Source organism: Panthera uncia, assembly GCF_023721935.1.
Source record: "Panthera uncia isolate 11264 chromosome C1 unlocalized genomic scaffold, Puncia_PCG_1.0 HiC_scaffold_4, whole genome shotgun sequence".
Taxonomy (NCBI): domain Eukaryota; kingdom Metazoa; phylum Chordata; class Mammalia; order Carnivora; family Felidae; genus Panthera; species Panthera uncia.
In genome coordinates, this window is record NW_026057585.1 from 104,442,456 (window position 1) to 104,468,427 (window position 25,972).

The window sequence follows — 25,972 nt, forward strand, 5'->3', positions numbered from 1 at the left end:
GGGGGGGGGAGGAGTCTGCAGCCCACAGTCACACCCAGGGCCACAAGGGGGAGGAGGTGTCTGTCCACTTGCTCTGAGGACCACAAGGCCAGGCAGCAGCGAGCCACCCCCCCTCCCTGCTGTGCCGGGGGCAGACCTCGGGCTGTGGGCTCCTGGCGGCAGGCGCGGTACCTCATCCTGCCAGGTCAGGCTGGAAGACACAAGAGGCGGAGCCAAGAGGGAAGGAAGGACAGAGGAGAGAAGACAGACGCAGAGAGAAAGAGAGAGAGAGAGCGGAAAGACGGACAGACCGACTGACGGGACACGGGCTGGGGGTTGGCAGAGCCACAGCAGTATATGCTGTCTCCACCCTCCACGGCCCGCCCCCACACAGCCCGAGCCTGACTGAGACTTTGCCCGCACAGGGCCCAGGGGACTGGAGGGCGGAACGGCCCCACGCAGGCACCAGGGAGCCGGGCACCCGGCTCTGCCCACTCCCCGCTGGGTACTCCCGGCACCCTCCGAACAGAAGCCACCGCCCCAGAGCCTATCGACAGACAGCAGCCCGGCCAGGCCTCCCCCATCACCGGCTCTCGCCCAGGACCCCAGCGGGAGTGTGACTCAGGATGTGGATGGTGTGTGATGACAGCCGGCAGGGACCCATGCAGGACCAGCCCGCTTGCAGCGTGGGCCCCACCCACTGGTGCTCACCACACGGGCCCTGGTGCTTGGCAGGGATGGCGCGCTGCTGTTGACACTCAGCCTGCTGGCGCCAGCAGTCACTGTCGTAGGTGTGCCCGTCGTGGGCGCACACAGGTCTGTAGGCCCCGTCGCAGATGACGCGGTCACAGGAGCAGCGGGGGCGACCCCGGCGGATCAGGCACACGGCGTTGAACCTGCACACATCTGGGCACTGGTCTGGGAGGGCAGAGCAAGGAGATCAGACCGGCCGGAGGGCCGCCTTGGGACTCGTACAGGAGGTGGTGAGTGGGCACCAGGGAGGAGCGCAGGAGAGTGTGGGGACCGGCAGGGATGTAGGTCACACAGAGCGGCAAGGCCGGGCCCGCCCGCGGCCACCCACCTTGAGGCTGGCACTGGCCGGAGCGCACTTTCTGGAGGAGGAGGCCACGGGCAGCTCCCGTGCGGCCCATCGTACAGTCGTTGTCGTAGGTGACCCCGTCGTCCCCGCACACGGGTGCCTGCCGAGGAGGGCAGCTCTCTGGCCGCAGCAGCATCTCAGGGCGCCGCGTGCGTGGGTTCACACGGCAGATACGACTTAGGTCACTGCGGGCGCTCTGGCAAGGGTCTAGAGGGCAGGAGGGCGGAGGTCAGGGTGCTGTGCCGTGCACGCGCACGCAGAAGTCATGCTACGCGCACAGGGGCAGGGCTCACCACAAGGGCCGTCGAACTTCTTGAAGATGTTCTCTTGGCGCGCGCACGCATGGCGCAGGAGCTGGCACTCGCTGGGGTAGTCGGCCCCGTCGCTGCCACACACGGGGCCGTCAGGGGGCCCCCGGCAGGTGGCCGGGCACAGGCACGTGGCCGTCTGCCCGTCTGCTGAGCGCGCACAGGTGCTGCCGAAGCTGCACGTCACATTGGAGCAGGGGTCCCGGGAGCCTGTGGGGGTGGGGGGTGGGGTCACAAAGCCGTCCCCTCTGCCCTTGGGGCAGCGCCCAGAGCCCGCACTCACCGCAGGGCCCGCGGCTGAGGAGGCGGATGCGTCGCTGCTGGCTGCACTGCGCCCGCTGGAGCTCACACTCGTTGCTGTACGTGGAGGCGTCGGAGCCACACACAGGCGCCACCACAGCCGGACAGGCACTCTTCTTGCACACACAGGAGGCTCTGCCGGAACCTTCCGCGCTGGGCTCACACACGGCGCCAAAGCCACACAACATTCCTCGGCATGCTGGGCGTAGGACGGGAGAAGGGAAGGTCAGGGCCCAGCCTCTGCCGGCCCCCCGGGCCCCGGTGCACACTTCCAACGTCCACGCATCTGCAGAGACCTCACGATGCACTCGGTGTGTTCGTTCGTTAGCCCCACGGACACGTCCACACACGTCCACGCTGGCACGCGCGGAGACGTACGTATGTGTGTCCATCGCGGCCATGCACACACGCACCCGTGCGCGCTGACAGGACCTGTTCCCTCTCCCTCTCCAGCCCCCCCCCCCCCCCCCCCCCCCCCCCCCCACCACCAGCCCCAGGGCCTTTCCTCATGGTAGAACCTTCTCTGCCCCCTCCCCCAAACCCCACAGCTGTGCAGGGGGGCATCCCCCAGATCTCACACCAGCACCAGGGAATCAAGTCCACCTGTTCCTGACCCACCGCCGTGGGGACCCTACACACAGAGCCACACACCTACAACCCCCAGGACAACATCACAGGGAACTGGCTCCAGGTTTGCTCAGGAACCCACCCTGCCTCCACATCAGAATCAAAGCCCCTCATCTGACCCATGACCCACCCCTCAGAGCCCCGGTCCCGGCCCCTTCCTGGGGGCAGCTGCTCCAGGGTCCCAAAGTGGCCCAACCCCTGCCACCTCTGGCCTGAGGTCACCTGGTTTTAAGGCAGGTGTGGGGGAAGTATCCGGGGTCAGGCCACACATTCCACCTTCTGGCTCTGGGTCCCTCCTTGGCCAGGAACCTGGGGCCCCGACCCCAGGCCTTCCCCTCAGGTTTCCTTTCTCCCCACATCTTTTCCACGTAAGCTCTGCCTCTCGGGCTTTTCTCGGCCCACGCTGCGAACCTTCCACACCTCTCTCGGTCCCTCAGCTATGGCGTTCTCAATAGGGCCTTCTCCAGGGTTCCTGGCCCTCCCACCCTCCCGGCCTCCCCAGCTGAAAGCTGACGGGGTCTCTCTCTGAGGTCCCTCGGGTGCTCACACACCTCCCTCTCCCCCGTCTGTCCTCTGCGGCCTCCATCTCAGTAAATGTCCTCCCCCTCCTCCCCAGTCCTGCTGCCCACCCCCCCCATACTCTCCACCGTGACCTCCTCTGGGAGGCTGAGCACAGGGGCTCTGCAGATCTGTTACCCTCCTCTTTAAACACTTCAGTTCCTAACCCTGTAGTTAAAAACTGTTGTGTGCCCAGCACACACCCTGTGGCTGAACCTCTACTCTCTACAGCAGCCCCAGGAAGTATTGCTCCTGACCCCACCGGTGAGGGACCACAGTCCCTTGGACCGGAGGAATGAAGGCTCTCGGACATTTAAACCCAGAGCCGTCAGAGACAGGTCCTCCTGAGAAGACCCAGGTAGGCTGACTGCTTGGGACCCCCACCAGGACCCCCACCAGGACTGCACGCCCACACGAGTGCAGGCCCGATATAGGCTGCAGCTGTTTAGACCTGATGAATGTTTAATCGCTTGTAATTATCATTAATAAGTTATGGTGCAGAGGGTGGGGTGGCTCCCCCCATCACCTCCCAGCAGGCTCAGGAAGTGGGGCAGGAGGGGGAAGCACCTCCATTCCGGGGGGGGGGGGGGCAGGGCCCCAAAGGGAGCTGCAGCCAGCCGTTGCCACGGCAACAGCCCACCCCAGGCTCCTCCGGGCCTGACTGGGCATCCCTACCCCCACCCCACACAGGCCGAGTGGACCGAGGCCTGAGGCAAGGGCGGGGCCAGTAGGGACACCCCAGCTTGGAGTCCCTGCAGCCACCTGTACTCCCCTCCCACTGACACTCCTGTCTTCCTCCTCCCCACCTCACCTGAGCCCCTGCTCCTGCAGAGCCCAGAGCCAGGCTGCCTCCAACTCTGCACTCACCCGCCCGGCGACTGTGGGCAAGTTATCACCTTGCCATGCTTCAGTATCTCCTTCTGTGAGTGGGGACAGTGGGACCTGCCTCCCAGGGTTACCGTGGGGCCAATATCTGCAGCGGCTTGGAGGGCGCCCAGCACGTAGCTCTATGCGGACCGTAACAAGAACTGTCGTTACATCAGCACCCCGCTCTGTCCCGCCTCAAACCAAACTCAAATCCTGTCTACCCGCAAGCCCTCTTTACTCTCTGTCTCCAACTCCATCTACTCTCCCCTAGCACCTTCCTCTCATCTTCCTTGCCCAAGGCCCCCGGGACCCCCCGGGCAGAATCCACAGGCACTTGCTGATATCCAGCGGCCCCGTTTTGTTTGGCTTCAACTGGACCTACCGACCGAGGTCTCTTCCAGAGTACTGGACCCCGTGGCAAAGACTTGGTCGTCACCTCATTACACCTCTGGTTCCTGGGCTGCCTGCCGTGTGCCTGTGCCCTTGGTTTGAGACCTCTCTCCGTCTGATCACCCTCAGTCCAGCCAGACCGCTCCAAGGCTCCCACCCCTTGGACAAAGACATCTACGCCTGGATGACCAGCACGTTCCTTGCCCACCAAGACCTGCACCCTCCCTCCACAGCCCAGGGTTCTGCTTTGTCCCCCCAAGATAGCTACTAGTGGGCGATGGCGGTGTTGACAATGGCAGCTAACCTGTGACAAGCAAGGCTGGGGCACTGGGTCAGGCGGAGGGAGGATGATGGACTGCAAGGTGAGGGGGCTGGGGGCAGAGACCAGAGCCGTCTCGGGGACAGAGTCCTTGGAACTAGCTGTCGGACTGACGGTGGCTGAGGGCAGAGGAGAGGCCAGGGTGCCTCTGGGGGCCATCAAGCTCAGGCTCCCGCACTGACTCCCAAGTCACACAGGCGGGTCCAGCCCCAGCGCTCCCACCTGCCACCACTTTGTGGAGCCCACGCCGCTGTCAGAGTGGCGGTTCGCCCGGGGCCATCTCCTGGCTGCAAAGTGGGGGTAGATCTCGCGGCTCCCAGCACAGTTACAGCCTTTGGTGATGTGACGTGGGCAGAGCAGAAGCCTGAGTTCACGGCGCTCACCCTGTCCAGGCTGAAATGGTTTCCCTCCCCAGACCCGTGCTCAGGCTAGGCGAGGGCTGCTCCCGCGCGTAGCCCTGATACAGCTCCACAGCTGCCCGTCCCCATGTCTGCTCTCCACGCCCCCCCCCCCCCCCCGGGTCTAGGGAATCACAGAGGCTCAAGACAAGTTTCTTGATTGGACGTAAAACACGCACAAGCACACACACGTGCACACGTGTTTGCTGGCAAGCTCATCACAACAGCCGTGCCCTGCGTGTGGCAGGCACCACTCGAGCCACGCCCATATTTAGCCCTTAATCACCCCATAAACTGCCCCTCATAAATGCAGGCAGGGCACCCATATACCCACGAGCCACGTGTCCTGCCGCATTCGCCCCAGGCTAGACTCCTACAGGAGCCTTTCCTCGGCCACTCAGCTTCCCTGCGCAGTCTTGCTCCCTGCACGCCCAAGGGCTCCCTCACGCGTGCCATGCTGGAGGCGGCAGTGGCTTTTTATAACCACCGGTTGGAGTGAGTATATTCAACTCCTCCCCTGGTCTCGGGTGGGGGATGGACTGGATACCCCAAGCCCTGCCCATGGCCACAAGTACACAGTGTGTGTGCCTCGGAGGGATGATGACGGCCGTGGCACGTAGCCGTCCCCAAGGGTGCAGTAGGACCAGAGTGTGGGTGTGGGGGCCCACGTGTGCAGCTGCAGGGAAGACCGGGGTGTGCGTAAAGCAGAGACGCAGCTCTTACGCTTTAGGAGAGGAGACTGGGGACACCGGGAGAGGGGAAGGTGCCTCCCGACCCAAGCCCCGCCTTTAAATCCAGACAGCTCCGGGACCCTCTCCCACAGCCCATCCCATATAAGGATACCCTCCTACATGTGACTTCTGTGGACGTGGCCAGGCACCTGCCCAGCAGGGGGCCCGGTACTGAGAGCAAACCTGGTAGCTCTCCATGTCCCCACCCAAGGAGAGGACCCCAAGCCGCCCTTTCTGGTGGCATCAACAGCTTCCTCCCCTCCCCTTCCCATATTAGCTAAATCACAGTGGCCTACAGACTAGCAGGCCTCTCAGGGAGGCCAGCCCATAAAGTGGGTCAGGAAGGCCAAGCCCAGGCTGTTCAGTCTCAGGGACAGGCCCTCCAATCCCTCCTCAGTCACCGGTCCTTCACACCCACCCCCTGCTCTGCACATGTCGTCTGACCCATCTTACAACCTGCAGGCCCCAGGACTTATTCCCAATTTTTCGGCCAAGAAGTGCAAGGCCCACAGAAGTTGGAGACATGCTTGTGTGCGATGGCCCTTGGCCAGGACAGGGCCAGGCCCAAGGACTCCAGACCCGACACGCCCTCTGCCCGTCCACCACTGTGATATCCCAGGAAGGACCCAGGCTCCCTCATCCAGCCTCATCTGTTCCAGATACACCTGATATGTCTGGTGTGCACACCCTAAGAATGGCTCCTGATCCCCAAGAGTGCCACTGTCCCTCCAGACACAGTCTCCCAAGTGCAGCCGGTCCCATCGGAGGCCCCCCACTCACTCACCGTCCGGAGGCACTGGAGGTGCTGGTGTGAAATGGGTCCCAGGTTTGTCTGGAAAAAAACAAATGTCTGAGTTAGGCCTCACTGAGTAGGCTTTGCCATAGCTGTCCCTTTGCCCAGTCTGGAGGGGCCACCCCTGCACACCCACACCTGCCCTCTATGCCCGTGCCCACCCCCACCCCTGGCCCCATTCTGAGCCCTGAGGGTTGGCCAAAGCCTGTGGGCAGACAAAGGCAGAGGCCCTTGCTTTTCTCTGCCTCTTCAGCTGTGTGGCTGGACACCTGACAGGGGGCTCCAACAGCAGGGGTGTGGGCAGCCTCTTATTCCCATAGGGGCCCAGCCCCAGGCCCTGCCAAAGCCCCCACCTGCAGTGTATTCAGCCACTCCCTTCCTCCCCAGCTCCCAGAACGAGTTGTCTCTGCAGCTCAGGGTGAGGGTCAGCTACCCATGAACGCAAGGACAAGCTTTGACAGGCCCAGGGGTCCAGAGAATGACTCATCCTGATCCTGATCCCCAAAAGATGCAGATGGCCCATCGGAGCCACCTCTCAGCTGGTCGCCTCTATTTGACCCTGCCTCTCCCCCAGTCTTTGGTGGCTGAGGCAGGGGAACTCAGCCAGCAGGAGGGTCACAGGAGCCTGCCCCGGGGGGGAGGGGTGGGGGTGGCCATGCCCGCAGCCACGTACAGTTGTTGAGGAAAAGCAGCACGGCGAAGCCCAGCGTAGAGGTGGCCAGCAGGATCAGGCAGACGTTGCAGGGGATCATGAAATACCGCACCAGCAGGGAGACCCCGCGCTGCTGCCGCGGGTCCCTCTCCAGAGGTAGTGGAGGCATGGCCCTGGGCTCCTCAGCCCCCACTCTCAGGGTGAGCGGGTCGCTCAAGGGGCGCCCTTGGGCCTCTTCGGGGCAACTCCTCCCATGCTGGGTCCCCTGGGGCAGCGGACAGCAGCTCTGTTCTCAAAGTTCAACGCCGGTCACAGCCCAGAGAGCCAGGACCCCTCCGCAGCCTTTGAGGCTCATAATGGGAGATGTGCAAAATTCTCCCGGAGTAGCACCCCAAATGTGGGCTCAGAGGGAGGCGGAGGAGAAACTGAGGGCCCGCCAGCGGCCACCCCCTGTATCCACAGCCCGGTAGTCGTAGGTGCCCGCAGCTCTCCGGCGTGCTCAATCTTCCCGGAGCCCCCGGGAGCCCCCGGTCCCGCCCGCCGGGCGACCCCGGAAGGGCCGGCCCGAGGGGCACTGGCGGCCAGCGGGCCCTCGCCCGGGGACCCCGTGGGGAGGCGCGGGCGGCCGGGCGCGGAGGGTCTCGGGTCCCCAGCAGAGGCGGGAGCGGCGCAGGCAGCGAGCGGGAGGCAGAGAATAAAGAGCGGGTGCGCGGAGGGCCGCGCCTCGGCTCCGTCGCCCTCGCCGGGGCTGGGGCGGTGAGTGAGGGGCGAGGGGCGCCGCGGAGGGAGGGCGGGGAGCAGAGACAAAGGAAGCCGCCTCCGGGGACCCCGGTGTCCGTGGGGAGTCGTGGCTCACGGCGCAGAGGACCGCGCGGAAGAGGACGGGAGGGCGGGCGGGGGCAGCAGCAGGGGCAGGCGGGGGCGCTGGGGTGTGGGGTGGGGGGGGGGGGGGTGAGGTGGGAGCCGGGGCCGGGGCCGGGAAGGAACAGGGGTGGGGGGAGAGGAGGCAGGTGCCGGGGCGGGGCCGGGGTTGGGGGGTGGGGGCCCGGCTCGGAACCGGGTGGGCGGAACCAGAAGGTGTGGGGCGGGGTCAGGGGCGGGGCGGGTCCCCTTCCGCGCCCACCCGGCTGCGCTGGGCCGTACCGCGTGCGTAAGCGGCCGAGGGCGCGGCGGAGGGCCGGAGGATCGTTCTGAGCGCACGCCGCGGGGCTCAGGCCCGCACGCAGGCCCCCACTCTACGCTACGGGCGCGTGTGCCTGTGCTGGCCCCGCCCTGGCGCGCGCATGTGGGGGAAGGGTCCCCAGGTACACGCTCAAGTGGGGAGCGGGCTGCGCCCAACGCGGAGGGTGGAGGGGGCAAGATGGGTCCACCCTCCCGGGAATTGGTGGCAACTCCTCAGACCACCCGCGTGCCCCCCACCTCCCTTCCGGCCGTGGAGAGGAACATGCAAATGAGTTTCTTGTAAAGAAGTGTTATGCAAATAATCGCGGGACTCCGGCGCCGTCCCGCCAGCCTGGAGCGCCCCCCAGAGGCCACCAGGGAACGTCGGGGCCGTGACGTCACAGCCGGGCCGGGGGGGGGGGGGGGGGGGGGGGGGGGTGCCTGGTCCTTCCCGGAGTCAGGCCTGTCCACATCCGCCCCCAGAGGACGCCCCTTTCCTAGCCCCTGCCCGGTTGGGGAGGGAGGGGGGCAGGGGTCGCGTACCTTCCCCACCATCCACACCAGTCACCCTCCACAGCCAGGATCCCACTGGTGGCGATCTCTATGACCAACACCTTCACTGCCCTGCACTCCCGTCCCTTCACGTCCCACAGTCCTCTGGGAGGAACCCCTAAGCGCCCACTGCCACACCCACCACGGCTGGCCGCTTCCAGCCTGGACCTGGTCGCAGGCCCTTGAGTCTCTGCAGTGACCTCTGTCCCTCTCTTAGAGTCTGCCAGCCCTTTCTGAGGAGAGAAGGGGAGGAAGCTTGGCCTCCAAGGCACAGTGGGTCCCTCTTCAACTTGGGATCAGGCCTCCCCCCCAGCCCCATCCTAGGACTCCTTCTGGTCCCTATCCCAGCTGAAAAGATGTTAATTGCACCAATGCTCCCCCCACCCACCCCCATGCTCAATCATACCCATCTACACATAGTCCCACACTCCACAGACTCACGTACCCGCCCACTCACTCAGACCTACACCCACACTGCACTTAGGACTCCGCAGGGTTATTTGTAAGTGAAGTCAGCAGGTCCCCCGCCAAACCGCTATTGCCACAGCCACCAGTGCCGCCCTGGTCACTCTTAGGTCTCCTCTCTGTCCTCTCTCAGGTCTGTGGGGCTCCTCCGCCCTGGAACAAGCCCTTCCTGGTGCCAACTCTCCACTCATCCAGAGTAACGCCACCCCAGGGCACCAACAGGTGTCTTAGTGCCTCAACTCCCACCAAGCCTCCACCTGGACTCTCCCTAAAGTCCCTCCACCCGACGATGTATTTCTCTGGGACATAAACATGTTCTTAACCACCACCACCCCCCCGCCCCGTCCCCTCTGGTCAGGTAGGCTCCTCCACACCCCCCCCCACCTTCCCCCCCCCCCCCCCCCCACTTCCTCAGCAACAGCAGCCACCTGCCAGCCAGCACCCAGTTCTATGAGGTCCATCTCCTTTGACTCCTTTCCATCCGGTGGCCAGGCACACCAGTCCCACATCCCACAGGGTTAGCCCATCCTGTCAGGGTCCCCCATCACCAACAGCGGAGGTCTTCAAACCTCTTAGAGCCCTGGAGCCTGAGATTCTGAGGAAACTTTGCAGGAAAAGCCAATCAACAAAGTGGTTTCCTCACCTCGCAGTGCACTGGACCCAGAGCAACAATCCGTCGAACCACCTAGAGACCCCCGCCCCTGGTCAGCCCACCTTCATTCACCTCGGGGGTGCCTCCCACCCTCTACCTCACCTCACGGGACCTTGGCAATGCTTACCACACTGATAGTGCTGGCAGCTCCCCGGGACGTCACCCTGGACTGGGAGCACCCAGGGCAGGGTCTGACTTTTTATCTTCTCAGGGCAGGGCTTGGGTCAGAGCCCAAAGACTTGGTGTAGTGAGCCCAGGCAGTTCACACATTTTCTCATTTACTTGTCACTGCAGCTCCCCCAGGAGCTTGGCTCAAAGAGGACCCACGGACATTGCTGGGGTCAAACCCCAAGCAATGTTCACGTGCCCACACATGGACCCTGTCTGCTGCTGCCACAGTTTCATGGGTGGGCTTTGCAGGAGGAGGGGCATAAAGGAACCAGGGTGTGGGAGGGGTAAGCCCAGGGATCAGCATAAACCTGGGGTGGGTGGGGGCTGGCAAGGGATTGTCTCCATGGGCAAATGGGCTGGCTTTCAGATGCTCATTTGAAGGGGAGACACTGGTCCACCCGGCCAGCATGGTGGGGGGCGGGCGGGGGGGGGGAGAGCTTAGGGCCTGGCTTGGGGAAAGGGAAACCAGCAGGCAGCCTGTCCTTCCTGGCTCCAGTCAGAGTCTGAGCCCCCCACAGGGGCTCCATGCCTTCAGAGAGACAAAGGGCCATTGAGGCCCCAGACCCAGTAGGGGGAGGGGAGTGCAGGCTACCAGAGCTATTTTGGGATCTTCAGACTCAAAATCATTCAGCCCTGACCAGCCCACTCAGGCACATGCCCTAGGAAGGGACAGAGGATATTCTGAGCCAGAGATTGGCCCCTCTGGTCTCTGGGCTCACACACGGCAACATGTGACCGCACAAATGTGCACATACACATTCGGTGTTCCAGGTGTCACCCAGGCAGAGACCCAAGTACACGCACTCCCTCAAGTCTGCACTGGGCGTTGTACAAGTGTACAACTCACCGGCATGAACACACACTGGTTGTCTCACACACACGCACATGCCCCCACACACACACACCTCTAATGCTGAGGCCTCCGCCCCCACCCCTGCCAGTGCCACCTCCAGTCTGTCTGTCCCCCCCAGTCCCCGGGGATCTTGAGGCGCGCACCACACTGGTGCGCAGCCGCCTGTGGAGCGCAGCAAGAGAACACAGGCTACCTAGCTGGCCCAGAGTCACAGGTGTCTGGCTGCCCTGGTGGGGGAGGGGAAGAGGACCAGACAGAGCGGCCCCACCCCCAGGCCCCAGCTTCCTGGTGTCTGCTCTCAGGCTGCAGCCATTCCCTCTCCCGGGGCCTCAGCAGACAATGGGCACTTCACAGCGGGATGTCGCTGCTGGCCCAGGGCCAGCCACTGGGAAGGAGGCCTCGTCAGGCCCAAGCCTGAGTCTCACCTTAGGTGCAGCCCAGAGGTACCCATGTTTGACTCTGCGGGCCGTGTGCCCACCCACCCAGCTACCAGGCAAGGCCCACACTTCCACTGGGTGGTCTACGCTGCAGGGTGGTGGCATTAAATGACAGTTTTGAGGAGGGGGTCAGCACGGCTGGATGCTTGGACGCCAGCTGCCTGACCAGCATTCTCTGTGCCCAACCCTCACTCCTTACACATAGCTATTGGTGCCCCAGGCCCTGTACGCACTAGCCTGTCTGAGCTCCTCCACTGGGAAGGCTGAGGATATCCCGAGTCAGGTAGGTTCTCTGCCCTCAGGGAGGGTACAGTGTAGCGGGGGGGGGGGGGGGGGGGCCTAGATTGGAGGGACTGGGGGATGACATCTACAGAGACCTGGGTGATGCAGAGAGGGATTTGCATAGACCAGGAGGAAGAGCTTCCAGAGGCAACTACAAAGGCCCAGGGCCCAGGCCCACAAAAGACCAAGTGATGCCAGTGTGGTGAAGCCTGAAGGTAACAGGCATTAGGAGTAGGAGATAAGGAGCCAGAGGGGCAGATCCTCAGGCCTGGGGAGGACAGGGGGAGGGCGCCCAGTTCAAGGCCTGCACACCTGCCGGGATACCAGCTGTAGCCACCAGGGGGCGCCATCTGAACAGAGGTGGAGGAGAGTAGGTGCCTGGAGAAAAGAAGGTAGGGATGGAGTGGGGCTGATCCACACCCTCTGTCCCTCTTCTCCAGGACGGCTCCAAGTCCCCCTCTTTTTGGTCAGGCCCTGCCCGTCTCCAAGAGGAAAGGAGAGCTGGGGGATCCAGGGAGCCACCCAAGTGTGGACAGTGTGTGGTGAGTCAGGAGAGTCAGGTGAGTCAGGGAGTGTTCCTGCTGAGGGCCCGGCTGTGTTGAACTGGGCACCATGGGGGGTGCACAGACTGGCACCAAGGTCTGAGTGGCGGTGCTTTATGAAGGTGATGATTGGGTTGGCGTCAGGATGCAGAGGAGTGGCAGGCAGACACCGGTGGGGCGGGGAGAGGCAGAGAGAGGTTCAGAGAACAAAGGGGCAGAGAGACGGAGCCCCAGAGAGGAGAGAGCTGCAGACAGGAATGGGGTCTGCAGGTGTGCTGTCATCGTCTGGGAAGGCGCAGGCTCAGAGGGCGAGGGCCAGCTTGCTCTCTCAGCCCGCCGGTTGTAGCAATGGGTTCCGGTTTTCCAGCCCTTTCTCCTGTACCACGCCTATGGCGGCTTGCTCCCACCCCTCACTGAAGCTATGCCCTGCACCCACTGAACCTGGTGCTGTCCTCTCTGCCCAGAACACCCCTGCCCCTCTGCCTTCACCTCCCAACACCGAGCTCACCCCCATCTCCATGGGAAGCCCATTCAGGACCCCAGCAGGGCCTGTGCAGGTGGAAGCAGCTTCTTCCAGGCCCCCCCCCCCACACACACACACCTTCTAGTGAGGATCTGGTGCTGGGCTGTGAATGGATGTGTGCATGAGGAAGGAACCACTAGATGGATTAATGAACGGGCATAGCTTCACTGCCTCCCCCTCCAGGAAGAGAGAGACGTACCCTCTTCTCTGGTGGGTGGGCACAGGCAACAATCTGGCCCAGATGTTTGTGCTTTTACTTCTCCCAGATGTGCACCGGAGCCTCTCGTATCTGTGGACGGAGGGGCAAGTGCCCCCAGCAGCCGTGTCAGGCTGTCTGCTTCTCCCAGGGCAGGTGGTCGGGTGACTGAGAAGGGGGGAAGACTCAGGCCCACCTTAGGCCAGATGCAGACTTGCCCCTCCTGACTTGCCCAGCTTGACTCCTTAACTACCCTGCCACCCCCAGAGCCCTGTGTCAGACTCAGGGTCCCACAGGCACATGCTGGGATAGTGAACCTGAGTGGCCCCCAGGGACCACAGCCCTTTCATCTCATCGTTGAGAAACCACCGTGGTCACTCCCAGAGGAGAGCCTGCAGGACGAGGTGCCCAGTCTTTGCCAGGCACAGGGTGGGCAGCAGGCAGGAAATGGGACAGCCATAGCAAACAGAGGCCGGGTCCCGTTCTAAGGCCCCTGAGACACAAGCAAAGGTTGCCTGCAACCAGCCAGTTGGCAGACCACCTGCAGGGCTCCCACCCCAGGCCAAGCCCAGGGAAACAAGGGTGGCAGAAACCACAAGCCACCAGCTGGGGCTCTGACCAGAAGTCTCATGTGCCCAGATCAGTAGGTCTGTGGTTGCAGGCACACGTGCATACAAACACACGCATACACACGTGTGCAGGCCACACAGCTGGAAACAGCTGGCTGCATGTGAGGACAGAAATTTCCCCCTCTCCAGAGCCTCGGCTCCGTGGGGGGGGGGGGGGGAGTGTTGACCAGGAGGGGCCTTCTTCCCCTTCCCAGATCCAGCTGTAAGCAGCCCCTGGCAGGGGATCTTCCTCAGAGGAAGTTCTCAGGGTCTGCTCTGGGTAGAGGGGCCCCTCTAGGGGAGCTTCTCTCCCCACGGGAGGCTCCACCAGAGGCCTAGGTCACCCCCTCTCTAGATCCTAACCACAGCCTCAGGCTCGAACCTGAACCCTCTTAAGCCCCAGTGTAGAACCATGGGGGGCACGTTACCCTCCTTCACTGAGCTGTCGCTATCATTAGGGTAACTGTCACTGGGGTGCTGTCTTGTTTCTCTGAGCCCCCTTTTTCTTATCAGTCAGCGCTTCCAGTGAGAACTTCCTGGGACTTGAGGTATACGGCACTATGTGGGCAACTGTGGTGAGAGCGCCTGCAGCCTCCAGCCCAGCCCCAGCCAGGCCTCAGTGACCTGAGTGGGAGCTTTGATTCCCCAATTCCAGTGGCAAGGGGAGTGCCAGGGCCAGGAGGGCAGAACAGGAAAGGGAGTCCATTCTCTACCCTGTGCCCAGGCCTCTGGGCAAGAGTAGAACTTGTGGGGATGGGGGGCATGCAGGGTGGTGCAACTGGTCTGGGTCCCGCAGGCAGAGGCAAGGGACTGGGGGAGGGGGGTGCGGAGAAGGAGGCCTGTTTCTACAGCTGTTTTCCACCCTCCTGTGGTGACAGGGGGCAGGCTCTGATTCTCATGGGGTTGGGGGTGGGGGATTAACCCTTCAGGAAGGAAGCAACACAGCCAGGATGGATGGAGGAGGCCGTGCTGGACCGTTGGTGCTGAGGTCTGGGCCCCTGTCCCATTAACTTCCCTGGGGCAGACCCATGCTCCCCTCTGCTACCCTGGCACTCGGCCTGCGAGGACTGGTAGGGTGTGGGTGGGTAGCCGCCAGACCTAGGCCAGCTAGTGCTGACCAGGTGATCTCCCATTTCCCCATCTGTGCACAGGAGTCCCAGCACCCACAGAGATGCTGCAAGGGCATAACCAGCCCTACAGGAGTGTGTCCAGCCCGGCACAGCTCGGGAGGCCCAGTGAAGACAGACGGAGAGGACACGACAGTTCCAAAACAACCTTTTTTTTCCATTTCCAGTCTGCAGGGGCTGGGGCTCTTCTCTGGGTGGGGAGCCAGGGGGTGGGTGGGTCTGGAAAAAGCCAAGAGCTGTTTTCACTGGCTTAGCCCTGCCGAAGTAGAGACATCCCAGGGAAGTAACAGGAGAGCCCGCCGTCCATTTCAGCTAGCAAAGCCCACTCCTGGGACTACCCCAGCGAAGGTACACTAAAATCAAAGCCAAAGCCAGCAGGTGCCCCGGAAGCAATGGACTTCCTGCCAAGGACTCCCTAGGTGGGAACAGGACTGCACGGTGGGGGGGTCATCCCCCACCTGGGCAGACTCCCTCCCCCCAGCTGTGGAAGGGAAGAAGAGAGAATAAGGGCAGGCAACCTCCAGTCTGGGCCTGCCTTCTCTCAGCCCTCTTGGCTGACCTGCCTGGGGGAGGGGCTCAGGAGGACACTGGGTGGGGTCTGCAGGCGGTGGGGTGAGAACCCAGTCTAGAAGAGAGCAGGAGAGGAACAGGGAGAAGCTACCTCCCGCTTCAGCAGGGAGGAATGTGGGGGGAGTAGGGTATGAATGGGGGGGGGGGGCGGAATGCAAAAGCTAACTGCCCAGAACCCTCCCCTGAACACCTACATGCCCCCACACTGTACAGAGCTGGTCTCCGTCTGGGGGTGTCTCCACCCACACCCAGCTCCAAGGCCTGTAGTGCCTGAAAGAAGTCAGAGGGCCCAGGACCCATTGCCTCTCCAACTGGACCGTTAGCACTGCCCTCCTGAAGGCCCTAGACAGCTGGCCTGGCAGGGAGGAAGGGACGGTGCTCACTAGAATCAGGCCTGCCAGGTTGGGCTGGGGATTGCTGCTGCCAGGACCCCCTTCAGGGCTGGGCAGGGCTGGGCTGGGCCAATGCCAGACTCACTCTGACCCTGTCCCTGTGCCAGGGCCCCAGAAGGGCAGACAACACTTCCTTTCTCTGCTCTTGGCTCCTAGTGGGGAGGCAAGGGCCCCAGGACTTCAGACAGGCCTATGTCCCTCCCCGGGGCTACAGGAGAAGCCCCAGGACCAGTCTTCTTGAGGCAAGGGTGGGGAGAGTAGTGGGTGTGTGTGGGTAGTGTCCAGGCCCAGGCAAGGTGGCCGAGCACTGGGGGAAATGCCTGCTCAGCTGCCAGCCTGGGCAGGCTCGCGGTGCGTGGGCAGCTGGCACTGGAAGAGGCCAGGCTACTTCCCTGACAGAGCAGGGGGCAGGGGTCTCCCTCCGGCAGAGGCTGCCCCGGAGCAGCAGGCCTCCCTCACCCAAAGGTGGCGCACAGGGAGGGACACATACCTGTCTCAGTTATGCCAGGAATGTGGTTCCCCAGGCGGAGGACAGGGGGAGGAGGAGCCTTCCTGGGGGACGGAGGCTGGGGAAGGGGGCCTGACCTGGCAGAGTCAGAAAGACCCTGTAGGCCCTGGGGGAGAAACTGAGAAAGGCAAGTCCTAGAGATGGTGTGTGCTGCGGCAGCAGGTTCCCCTTCAGGACACTGCCAGGAGCAGTGCTCAGGCAGTGACGAGGAGGGAGCGAGCCCAGGGTGTACCCCAGGAGGTGGGCCTGGACGGACACTGCCCCCCACCTTGGCTGCTCTGGGCCGTTAGGAATGGGGGGAGGGCGGCACTGGGGAGGGAAGTGTGCCAGGGATAGGGGTTTCCTGCACGCAGTGGGACCTGGTGGATTCATGGTGACTTCCGCAGATTGGGGGCTGCCCAGGCTTCACCCTGGGGCTGGGACAACAATGCGGCCCCTGGGAACAGAATGGGGTCAGAGTCAGATAGGGAGGGGTCAGCTTAGCTCAAGCCCTGTCCATCCATCTCCCTCACCAGGGTGAGGCGCTTGATTCCCAGAGAACCTAGGGTGGAGTCCTGGGGTGGGGTCCAAGGTCCTTACCTAACACAGAATAGGAGGCGGGCCAATCTCCCACCCTCACCCAGCTTGGAAAGGTGGGCACGGGATTAATACTTGCCCAAGCCTGGCCCTAGCCCCTCGGGATCTTGTGCCTCAGGCCTCCGGAGCCTCAAGGGGGAGGCACCCCTTCACCCTGGGCCATTGGGATGCAGCAACACTGTCCTAGCACCTGGCCCTCCCAGCCCGCCCCGCCCGCCTCCCCCCACCATGGCACCCTGGTTTGCTTTCAAAGTAGAGATCTATGTCGCCCAGCTCAAAACTTCCCAGGCACCTTACAGTGGAACCCAAGCTCCTCCATCTACACCACCCCCCTCCCCAGAAGGTTCTTCCCTCCACCTGGCTCCACCTGCAAGGCTCCAAGCTAAGTCACAGCAAATGCCTTTCTCTGGGTCTCGTCTTCCCAAGACCACCCTCCCTAGCAGGCCCGCCCACCCCAGGAAGAGTCCAGTGGCTCAGCCCCTCCTGGGTGCGCACCAGTTGCTGCACACTGGCCTAGGGGTCCAGCACTACCCCTTCTCCAGCTGGAGCTCAGGTCCTGGCCTGGTAACTGAGTGCTGGCTGCCCAGGGCACACAGTAGGTCAAGTCTCACCCAGTCCTGGTTGGGGGGCTCTCCCTGGGTACCTTCCTCTCCAGCTGTCTCTGTGCCCAGCCTGGCATATACAGAGCCAGGGGCTGCCATGGGTAGAACAGGCTTTGGCAAGGTGCCAAACCTTGTTCTGCCCAGGGTGGCCCTCCCACCACATGCCCTCTGACCCCACAGAAGGCCACAGTTACTGAGTCACAGACCCTCAGGCTGGACCCGCCCAGCTGTAGAGTTGATAATTCACTCTCTCTATCTTATAGGGACAGGGGACTTTCTGTACCCTGACCCCTCTTCTCCAGCCTCTCCTTAGCCCCCCCCCCCCCACCACCCATCCCCCAAACTGGGTATCACCATCTCACAGCCTGCCCCATCTCCATGCCACCTTCCCATCTTTCCCCCCAGAACACAAACACCCAGAGCAGGGCAAGGTTGTAAGGTGTGAGGGGGCCAGGCTGGGTCCCCCTCATCTGAGTCAGTGCTGGGAAGAGACCGGGAATACACAGCCCTGCCGGCTTCTGTGTGTGATGCTGTGGCCCAGGACCCTGGAGCAGGCTCAGGAACAGATGATCATAGCAGGGGCAAAATGCCACAGGGCTCCCCATTTCAGGTCCTGCCCCTACCCCTGCACAGTCCCTCTCAGACCACCATCCAGGATCCCGCAAAAACCAAGCCAGCATCACAGCAGTAAGTTAGATAGAAAGTGGGACTTCCCTGCTGGCCAAAAGAACAAATCAGAGGACAGGGTTGCCTTCCCGAGAAAGGAAGTCACAGACCCTTCCCACTGCCCTGAGGAGGAAATGTTCTTTCCACCACCACCCCCGCCACCCCCCTCCGATGCATCCCTTCCCAGGCAGCCTTGAGAGGACAGACAGGATGTGGGGGCGAGGGGCAGTTCCTACATTCTCCCTGCCACATTCCCCCCAAAGGATCTCAGCCCCCAACTGCGACTCTCTTGGGGCAAGGGGGTGGGGGGGCGGCAGGGAAGCCCTTGGTCATGTGATTCCAGCTCACCTCCCAGAGGCTGGGCTGGGGGAGGGGAGCTCTTGGGCCATTCAGAATAGGCATGTGCTGTGTGGACAGCAGACATGGAAACGTTCTTCGACTCAATTAGAGCATTTCACACCCACTCAAACCCCCAGAAGTCCCCACCCCACACAAACTCCCCCTTCTAGAAATGACAGGCCTCTTGGAACACATAAGGGGGCACTCTGAGGGGTTTGCTCAACATCTGGGACCCGTCCAGACAGATGTTTGGGCTTCTCCAGGAACATAAACAGCTGGTGTTCATTCACCTGGTCCCCTCCTCCCACTCAGAAAAGGACCAGGAGGGAGAGGGTAAGCAGAAGAGGAGGAAGCCTGTCCCCTTTCCAAGCCTGGGGCTTGCTTGGCCCTAAGACAAAAGACGGTGGCACTGCGGGACCGGGGGTGGTTAGTGGGGATCCCTGCTAACGTCAGAGATTGGAGCTGTGACCTTGCGATGGCCAGACTCAGCTGGGAGATGAGGGAGGAAGGAAGGAGAGCAGACTACCCCAAGACACATGCGCTCTAGCCTACAGCAAACTCTCCTCTGCTCCCCAGGGCATGATATGGAGCTCCTCCAAGCCTGCCCACCTCAGTCACCCTCTGCCCCTGGTCAAGTCCCCACATACCTTCTACACAGTGCTCCACTTCCTCCAGATTCCGCAGAGTGATACGCATGAGGCTAGAATTGAGCATCAGCTCGTTCTTGTGGGCTGGCCACAGGTACGGGGGAGCAGGGTTCACAAAGAAGATCCTGGTGTCCCCAGTGGACACCTGGTTGTCACAGATGAGGGGATCTCCAAAGCCGCCAATCACCACCTTGTTGCCACCATCAAGCAGGCTCTCTTGGGTCACCATGTGTTTGCCCTTCAAGTACCGCCAGACCCGAACCTGTGGTGGACATGGGGGTGGGGGGGGGCAGGTATCAGTGATCCTCTTTCCACTGGGGAGAGGAGGCCACAGAGTCCAGGAACAAGTACAGACTGGGCGCCTGGGCTTTTTCTTCTCTTCCCACCTCAGTTGCTCAGGCCAAACGTCCAGAGTAGACTCAAAGCCTGGGCAGAGATGTGCGTAGATCTCTGGGTCAGCCCGCAGGAGGGGGCTGCAGGGAAGCACACACACTTGATGGATGCCACAGCCTGTGCGTGTCACACAGAAGGACGTGTGCCCTCACCCAGGAGGCAGCACTCCCACCCACTAGGTCTAACTGACCTCAGCCACCCCAATTCCTATAATGTCCATCTCAGCTCAGGCTGGAAATGGGAAGGGGATCCACCTGGCCTGGGTGCCTGCTTTCCACGTCCTTACTTTCTCCACCTACCCACCACTACTTTGGGCCCACCCCTGGGGACAGCCAGGAGCAGCGAACATGGACAATGGGGTGTAAGGGCCATGGGCCCCGAGCTCAGGGCTCTGGGCCAGCTTGGCTCCTTGCAGCCCTGTGGGTGGGCTAAGACACCTTCTCCCCCCACACACCCCAGGAGGTGAAAGACCCCTCCTCCTGCCAGGCTCCTACAGTGAATGCAGTCAAGGCAGCCTCCGAACCACAAAATCAAGTTTGGGCAGCACAGGGCAGCCCCACCCTACACACTCTCACTCCTGGGGCCCTGAGGGTACCTGCTCTGACAAACCAAGCCCTGAGACGCCCACAGCCCGGGGAGCGAGGGGGGTGGGTGGGTACAGGAGGGTCTCAGCAGCTGCAGCCTATACTGGGATGTTCTCCAAGGAACAGATCCGTGGGGACATATGCACAGGGGACATGAGTCCACCACACATTCCCTGAGAAGAAGCCCCTTTTCTCAGGAGCTCTGGGGATCTGAGACTTCTGGAACGGGTGATGAAAGACAATGGTGGCCTTCCCACCTGCCAGGTCCCTGCTGGGAGCCTCAGGAAGGCAGCATCTTAGGGACTCCCTCCACCTTCCAGTGGCCCAGTTGTCCAACCTTATCCCTCCCAACCCCAGACACACAGTAGGCTCCAGAAGGATGATAACCAGCAGGGAGAGGACTGGGCCGCTTTCCTCGCCTCCCCCCACCCCAGCCACACCCAGGAGCAGCGGGGAGGAAGTCGGGAAAATCCTGCAGGGACTTGGCAAAGTGCCCTGGCGTGGTGGAGGGGAGGGGGCTGGGCGGGGGATCCCAGCTGTAGCCAACACAGGCCAATCTGAAAGAAGCTGTCCCCCCCCCACCCCCATCTCCATGGAGAAGGAATGATCCGATTTCTGGTCAGGGAGGTGGTTTTAGGGGCCAGAGCGGGGATGGGCCCTGGATCCCCTAAGTCCTCCCTAGGAACGTGTTACGGGAAAAACCCACCATACCTAACCCAGGAGACTCCCAGATCCAGCTGAGGGAGAGGCCGAGCAGCACCCCTCCCCTGTGGCCAGGGGGATCCAGTTCTCCCAGGAGCAGGATGGGGCACCTGTCCCTGCACCCCTCCACAGCTGAGGCTCAGCAACGGTTCCACCCACTTTTCTGCTCCTGTCCCCACACCTAGTCACTGCAGCACCCGCCGCCAGGATGCCTGGGGGTGGGAGATTCTATGTGCACTCCACTCTCTCCGGAACCCCCCCCCCCCCGCCGCCCTCTGGCCCTGGTAAAGGCCTCTGGGAGGGAGTAGTGACAGCACTGACCATAGGCCAAATTCCCACTTTCACCCCAAACAGCAGGCATCACCTCTCCTTGTCCCCGTTCCTTTCCTATGGCTGATGGGGAGGGGGTGCGATAGCCATACAGTTTCCCTGGGGGACGGCGCACTTGCTTCCAGTAAGGTGGTGGGTTTGGAGGTGGGGGTGGGGGCAGACACGATTGGGTCTCCCGGGCCTTGGCACCACGAGGTGGGCCCGCAGCGGTGCCGCAGGAACTTTCCCTCCGGCACTCGCGAGTTTTCCGGGACCCCGCTCCCCACCCGGGGGCCCGGCGGTCGCCAAGGGAGCGGGAGCGAGAGCTGCGGAGCGTCTGGTGCCCGTTCCCACGGCCTGGGATGGGGGTCCCAGTGGGGTGGGGTGGCCGGCCTCCGGGCTAGGGGCGCAGGCTGGCAGAGGAAGAGGCCCCCAGCCCCGGCTTCCAGGAGGGGCTCTCTGGGGCGAGGGCGAGGGGTCCCGGCGGGGGCGCACCTTGCACGAGTACGTGTGCTGCACCGGGTCCACGTTGAGAATCTCCTCCACGGTGCCGGTGAGCACCACGTTCGCCTCCTCCTCCCGCCGCTCCAGCGCGCGCTCCGGGCACGTCCCGTCGGCGCGGGGCAGGGCGCGCGCGGCCACGACCAGGAGCAGCAGCAGTGGCTGCAGCAGGGCTGGGCCGGGCGGCCGCAGGCTGGCCATGGCGCGGGCCGACGACGGCGGAAGGCGGCCGAGCGAGCGCGCGGGCCTGGCCGCGCCGGGAGCGGGACTGGACAGGACGGGACGCAGCTCCCGGGAGGCGGCGGGGGCGAGGGCGGCGCGGGGGCGGGACCCGGGGCAGCCCCGCCCCCTCCCCGCCCCTTCTCCCCCCTCCCGCCCCCCCCCCCCAGCCCGGCTCCCCAGCCCGCGAGGGTCCCCTACCCTCCCGGCGCCCAGCGTCCCGCGCCGGCCGCGAACAAAGCGTCGGGACAGCGACGCCGGGCGGAGGCCGGGCTGGTGGGAGGGCGGGGGTCGGACTGGGTCGGGCCAAGGTGGGTGGTGCGACTTGCCAGGGCGGAGGGCGGAGGGCGGACGGGACGGGGGGGGGGGGGGGGGGGGGGGCCCGGGGGGGGCGCGCTCTTCTGCGGCGCACCCCCGGGGAAGCCCCCCCCCCTCCTGCGCGGGCGTCTCTCCCCCACCCCCACCCCCGCCCAGGAAATGCGGCTGCAATCGGGTTAATGCATAATCTGGAGGCGACGTGACGGGACTTCCAAGGGGCTCCGGGCTGCGCCGGGGCCAGAGCTGTGGGAGCTCCTTGGCCGCGGGAAGGGGCTGCCAGGTCCTGGGGCCCCGCCGCCCCTCGGACCCTGCAGGGCTGCGCCCCTCCCCTGGCGGGAACAGCTCGATGGCACACTACAGCCCCTCTCGGGAGCTGGGGACAGAAACTCGCCCGGGTCCGGGACCCCCAGCAGGTTCGGGCGAGGAGGCGGCCCCAGCAGGCCGCGCCCCCGGCCGGCTAGGACCAATGTGGACCGGTGGCTGTGGTGATTGGTCAGAACGGAGCGCAGACCCGCCCACCGCCCGGTCCCGGGGCGGCCCCGGCCTGGCTGCAGAGCGGAGGGCTCCCTCTGTCGTCCAGCCGCGACTGTGTCGGCTCAGCAGGGGACGGCCGGCCACGCCCCCTCCTCAGCCGCGCGGTGGGCCCTTCTCCACCCAGCCTGTCTAGGTACATGGGATCAACTGAGATCCAGAGAGTACAATTTGGAGCCTAGCTTGGCTGAAGATCGAGGGGGAGGGGGAGGAGACCCCTTCTGTCCGTCCAGGGCTGAATCTGTGGCACACCCCCTCACCCCAAGCCATCCACAGATCTCTGAGCCAGAAGCAATGCAGGAAGTAGCCCCTCTGGGAGAAGGTACCTTACCTCCCCGACCCTGGTGGGAGGGGTTCAGGGAAGGAGGATGGCCCCAAGGATGTATGCTCACACCTGCTAATTTGTAGTATGACAAAGAAGTGAGGGTGGGGACCCAGGAAATGAACCTGGAACCAAGAGAGCACCCCTCCCACATACATACACACAGCTGCCTGTCTACACATATTGGTCACAGATGAGCAAGACCTAGAAGTCTCTCAGCCCAGATACAGACCGCCCCCTCCCCTCCCGGCCCCCCCACGCCCACCCCCGCCACAGACCAGAAAGGGGCTTCTGGGTCTCCAGCCAAATTACTCTGAACAGACTGAAGGCTGAGGTCTGAGTCCCCAGAGTCGTGGACTTTAGCCCGGAGGAGCGTATGGGCATGTTCTGTGTCTCTCCCCCCACCCCCCATCTTGCCTGTGTCCAAAGCTGACTCAGTCTGGCTCCCATGGAATTCCTGGGAAATTGGTATAGAGAGAAACGGTCTACGTGGAAGCAGGTGTAGTTTGTGTCAAATTAGGTGCGTGCCCTCCATCTGAGACAAGCTCTTCCACATTGGACTGAAGGAATCGCCCATTCCAGGGGGCCCCTCACCTGCTGGCCATGGTCTCTCCATTAAGGTATATTTGTCGGAGAATAGTCTCCATTCAGCAGCTTGCCAGATGGTAATGTGTGTGTTCAAGGCCCTGCCCACACCCCTCCCTGGACCAGTGCAGGCCGGACAGGGCAGGCTGATGGGTTCTGGAGGGCCATGAGTGCCAGTGGAGGAGCCTGCCTCACAACCCAGCCAGGCAGGCCCTAGGGCCTCAGCCTCCGAGCACTTCCAGGGGTGCTGGTCCTAGTAAGAACCTGCCACACCTTTCCCTCCCTGTACTGTCTGCTGACCCAGATGTGGGGGATGGGAGTCAGTTATGCAGGGGGTAGGGGTGCGCGCCAACAGATATGTCTCTTCTTTCTCTAGAATTTAATTTCTCAAAGGTGAGGGGACATCTTCAGTTTCTCCGAGGAGTGGCCGGGAGTGGGTCACTATTTTGATCTCATTGGACTTGTGCCTTAACTTACTTGGCAAATGCAGCCTAGTGACCACCCGGTGACCCTGGGTCTCCTTAGCCCACTTCCTCCTCTGCCCCTCCCCCAGCCTCATCAGTAGGGGTGCAGAAGCGAGGGGTGCTGGGGGAAGGAGGAGGGCAGAAACGGAAGGAGACGTTTAATTTTGCGTCAACTTTTATTACCCACACTTGGTCAGGGACTTGGGTGGGCAGCCCTCCGCGCTGCTGCCCTGGTCCTGCCTCACCCACCCCGCAGGCGCAAATTCATGATCAGAGTGCACTGGGGTGTGAGTTCATACTCCCCAAGCCGGTGCTGGTCCTCCATGGGCTTCCCCTCGAAGGTCAGCCAGAACAGGTCGGCCTGCACCTGCTCCTGCCGGCATATCTGCTGCTTGAGCTCAGCCACCGTCTGCGTCAGCCAGACCTCGTAGGCAATGGTGCGACCCTCGTGGTTCCTCACCAGGATGCTCAGGGGGTCCTTGCAGCTCTGCACCACCAGCAGGACCGTGCTGCCGGGGCTCAGGCCCTGGCTGAGGAGGGGAACCCCATCGCGCAGCACTGTGCCGCCAGGGTGGGTGGCCAGTCTCTGCTGGAATGCGGGCACGCCAGTTTTCTGGGCGATCTGCTGCTTCAGCTCCGACGCCAGCATGTTGTCTCTCAGGGGCACCAGGAACTCGTCACCCCCCAGCATTTTCACCTTCAGGTCCCCGCCCTGTGGACATCACACAGACTTACAGACCCCGGCATCGGTCCTGGAGCCACCGCATGCATGGCATTGGCCACAGGGCAAGCTCCTAGGGGCTGGGGATGCTGCTCTCCTCCTCACCCACCAGGAAAGGGACCCCAGGTGCTGGAGGCGAGCAAGGAGCATTTCCAGAAGAAAGGCAGCCACTCGCAACCATCACCTCACCTCCCTCAACCCACGAAGATGCCCCTCTGTGCCAATGCCCAGGGATCTCGGGGTTAAACGCTGGGCAAAACACACTTTCCAAGACTCAGACCCTGGCGTCAGAAGGAGCTCTGTCCACCACCCCGCACGATTAGGGACCTGAGGGAGCTCTGAGCACCTCCACTTGCCTGGCACACAGTGAGTGCTCCACCCCTGGGAGACCCCAGCGATGAAATGGGAAAATCGACTGGTACAGAGCCCACCTGCCCCCACCCGGCAAACCCCCCTCACCATGGCTGTAGGCTCTGGCACCAGGTCCTCCACAGGCACAGTCGAGGAGGCTGCCTCTCAGCTTCCAGCTCCCCTGCGGCTCAGCCCTTTTATGAACCTGAGCTGTGCACGTCAGGGGGCAGTGTCGGGAAGAGAGCCTCACCAGTGGCTGAATTCAGCTTCAGTTTCAGTTTCCTTTTCCCAAGGTGTGCCCCGTGAGTGACAGAAACAAAACAGAATGACAAGGGTAAAAGCCGGGACTATCCACTTGCCCCAGCACTCAGGACCCTGCCCCTGTGTGCATTCAGAAACCCCCTAAATGTCCATCACTTCAGGTCCTTTACAAGATGCACAGAAGTCGCAATAACACGAGCTAACGATTAGAACTTTCACTTTCCATTTACCAATTTGCAAAATTAGTAAGTACGGAACACATTGCCACATTTGATTCAGAAATAACAAAAGAGTGGCAATCCAAACTACCCAGAGATAATCACCATTGGTTTCGGACAATGTTTCCTCAGATAGTTTTTTTTGTTTTGTTTTGTTTTGTTTTGTTTTGTTTTGTTTTGTTTTGTTTAATGAAAGAGATGTATCTCTTATTTTCTATAAAAATGAACTAATGGTCACTATCCAGAAGGTGAAAAGATTGTTCTCAAAATGGAAGAAAATGTTTGGAAATCATATGTCAGATAAGGGTCTAGTGTCCATAATATATAAAGAATTCTTATAACTCAACCATAAAAAGATAAGCAACTCAATTAAAAATTGGACAAATGTTTGAATAGATATTTCTCTGTAGAATATATAAATGGCCAAAACCACATGAAAACCTGCTCAACTTCATTAGCCATTAGGGAAAAGCCATTAGGGAGATTCAAATCAAAATCACAATGAGATGTTATGTCATACCCATTATCATAGCATAACTATAATAATAATAATATATTAGTATAACATAATAATAATTCAAAAAGAACACTAGGAAGTGTTGA

At 62.2% G+C, this 25,972-nt stretch overlaps 2 protein-coding genes across 5 annotated transcripts in view; both read right to left on the reverse strand.

The window, feature by feature from the left end:
• The window catches only part of AGRN (agrin), a 35,031-nt gene extending 13,334 nt beyond the window's left edge, over window positions 1-21,697 (reverse strand). For 2 of the 4 annotated variants that reach the window (XM_049618342.1, XM_049618341.1), the window contains exons 1-6: window positions 7,043-7,670; window positions 6,361-6,408; window positions 1,670-1,885; window positions 1,372-1,596; window positions 1,061-1,285; window positions 691-897 (exon numbers count right to left, since the gene is read on the reverse strand). In XM_049618342.1, the coding sequence (XP_049474299.1) occupies window positions 691-897; window positions 1,061-1,285; window positions 1,372-1,596; window positions 1,670-1,885; window positions 6,361-6,408; window positions 7,043-7,190 (1,069 nt within the window). In that variant the 5' untranslated portion in view covers window positions 7,191-7,670. Of the gene's footprint in view, window positions 1-690; window positions 898-1,060; window positions 1,286-1,371; window positions 1,597-1,669; window positions 1,886-6,360; window positions 6,409-7,042; window positions 7,671-18,890; window positions 19,153-21,373 lie in introns of those variants that run through there. The other 2 variants (XM_049618340.1, XM_049618339.1) reach the window with 2 other exon arrangements.
• Window positions 21,698-23,975: 2,278 nt separating this feature from the next.
• ISG15 (ISG15 ubiquitin like modifier) lies at window positions 23,976-25,095 on the reverse strand. The gene is made up of 2 exons (XM_049618343.1): window positions 24,999-25,095; window positions 23,976-24,530 (listed from the first exon to the last, which is right to left on the reverse strand). The coding sequence occupies exons 1-2, from the start codon at window positions 24,999-25,001 to the stop codon at window positions 24,060-24,062; spliced, it is 474 nt and encodes a 157-aa protein (XP_049474300.1). The 5' UTR covers window positions 25,002-25,095; the 3' UTR covers window positions 23,976-24,059.
• Between the last annotated feature and the right edge of the window lie 877 nt (window positions 25,096-25,972).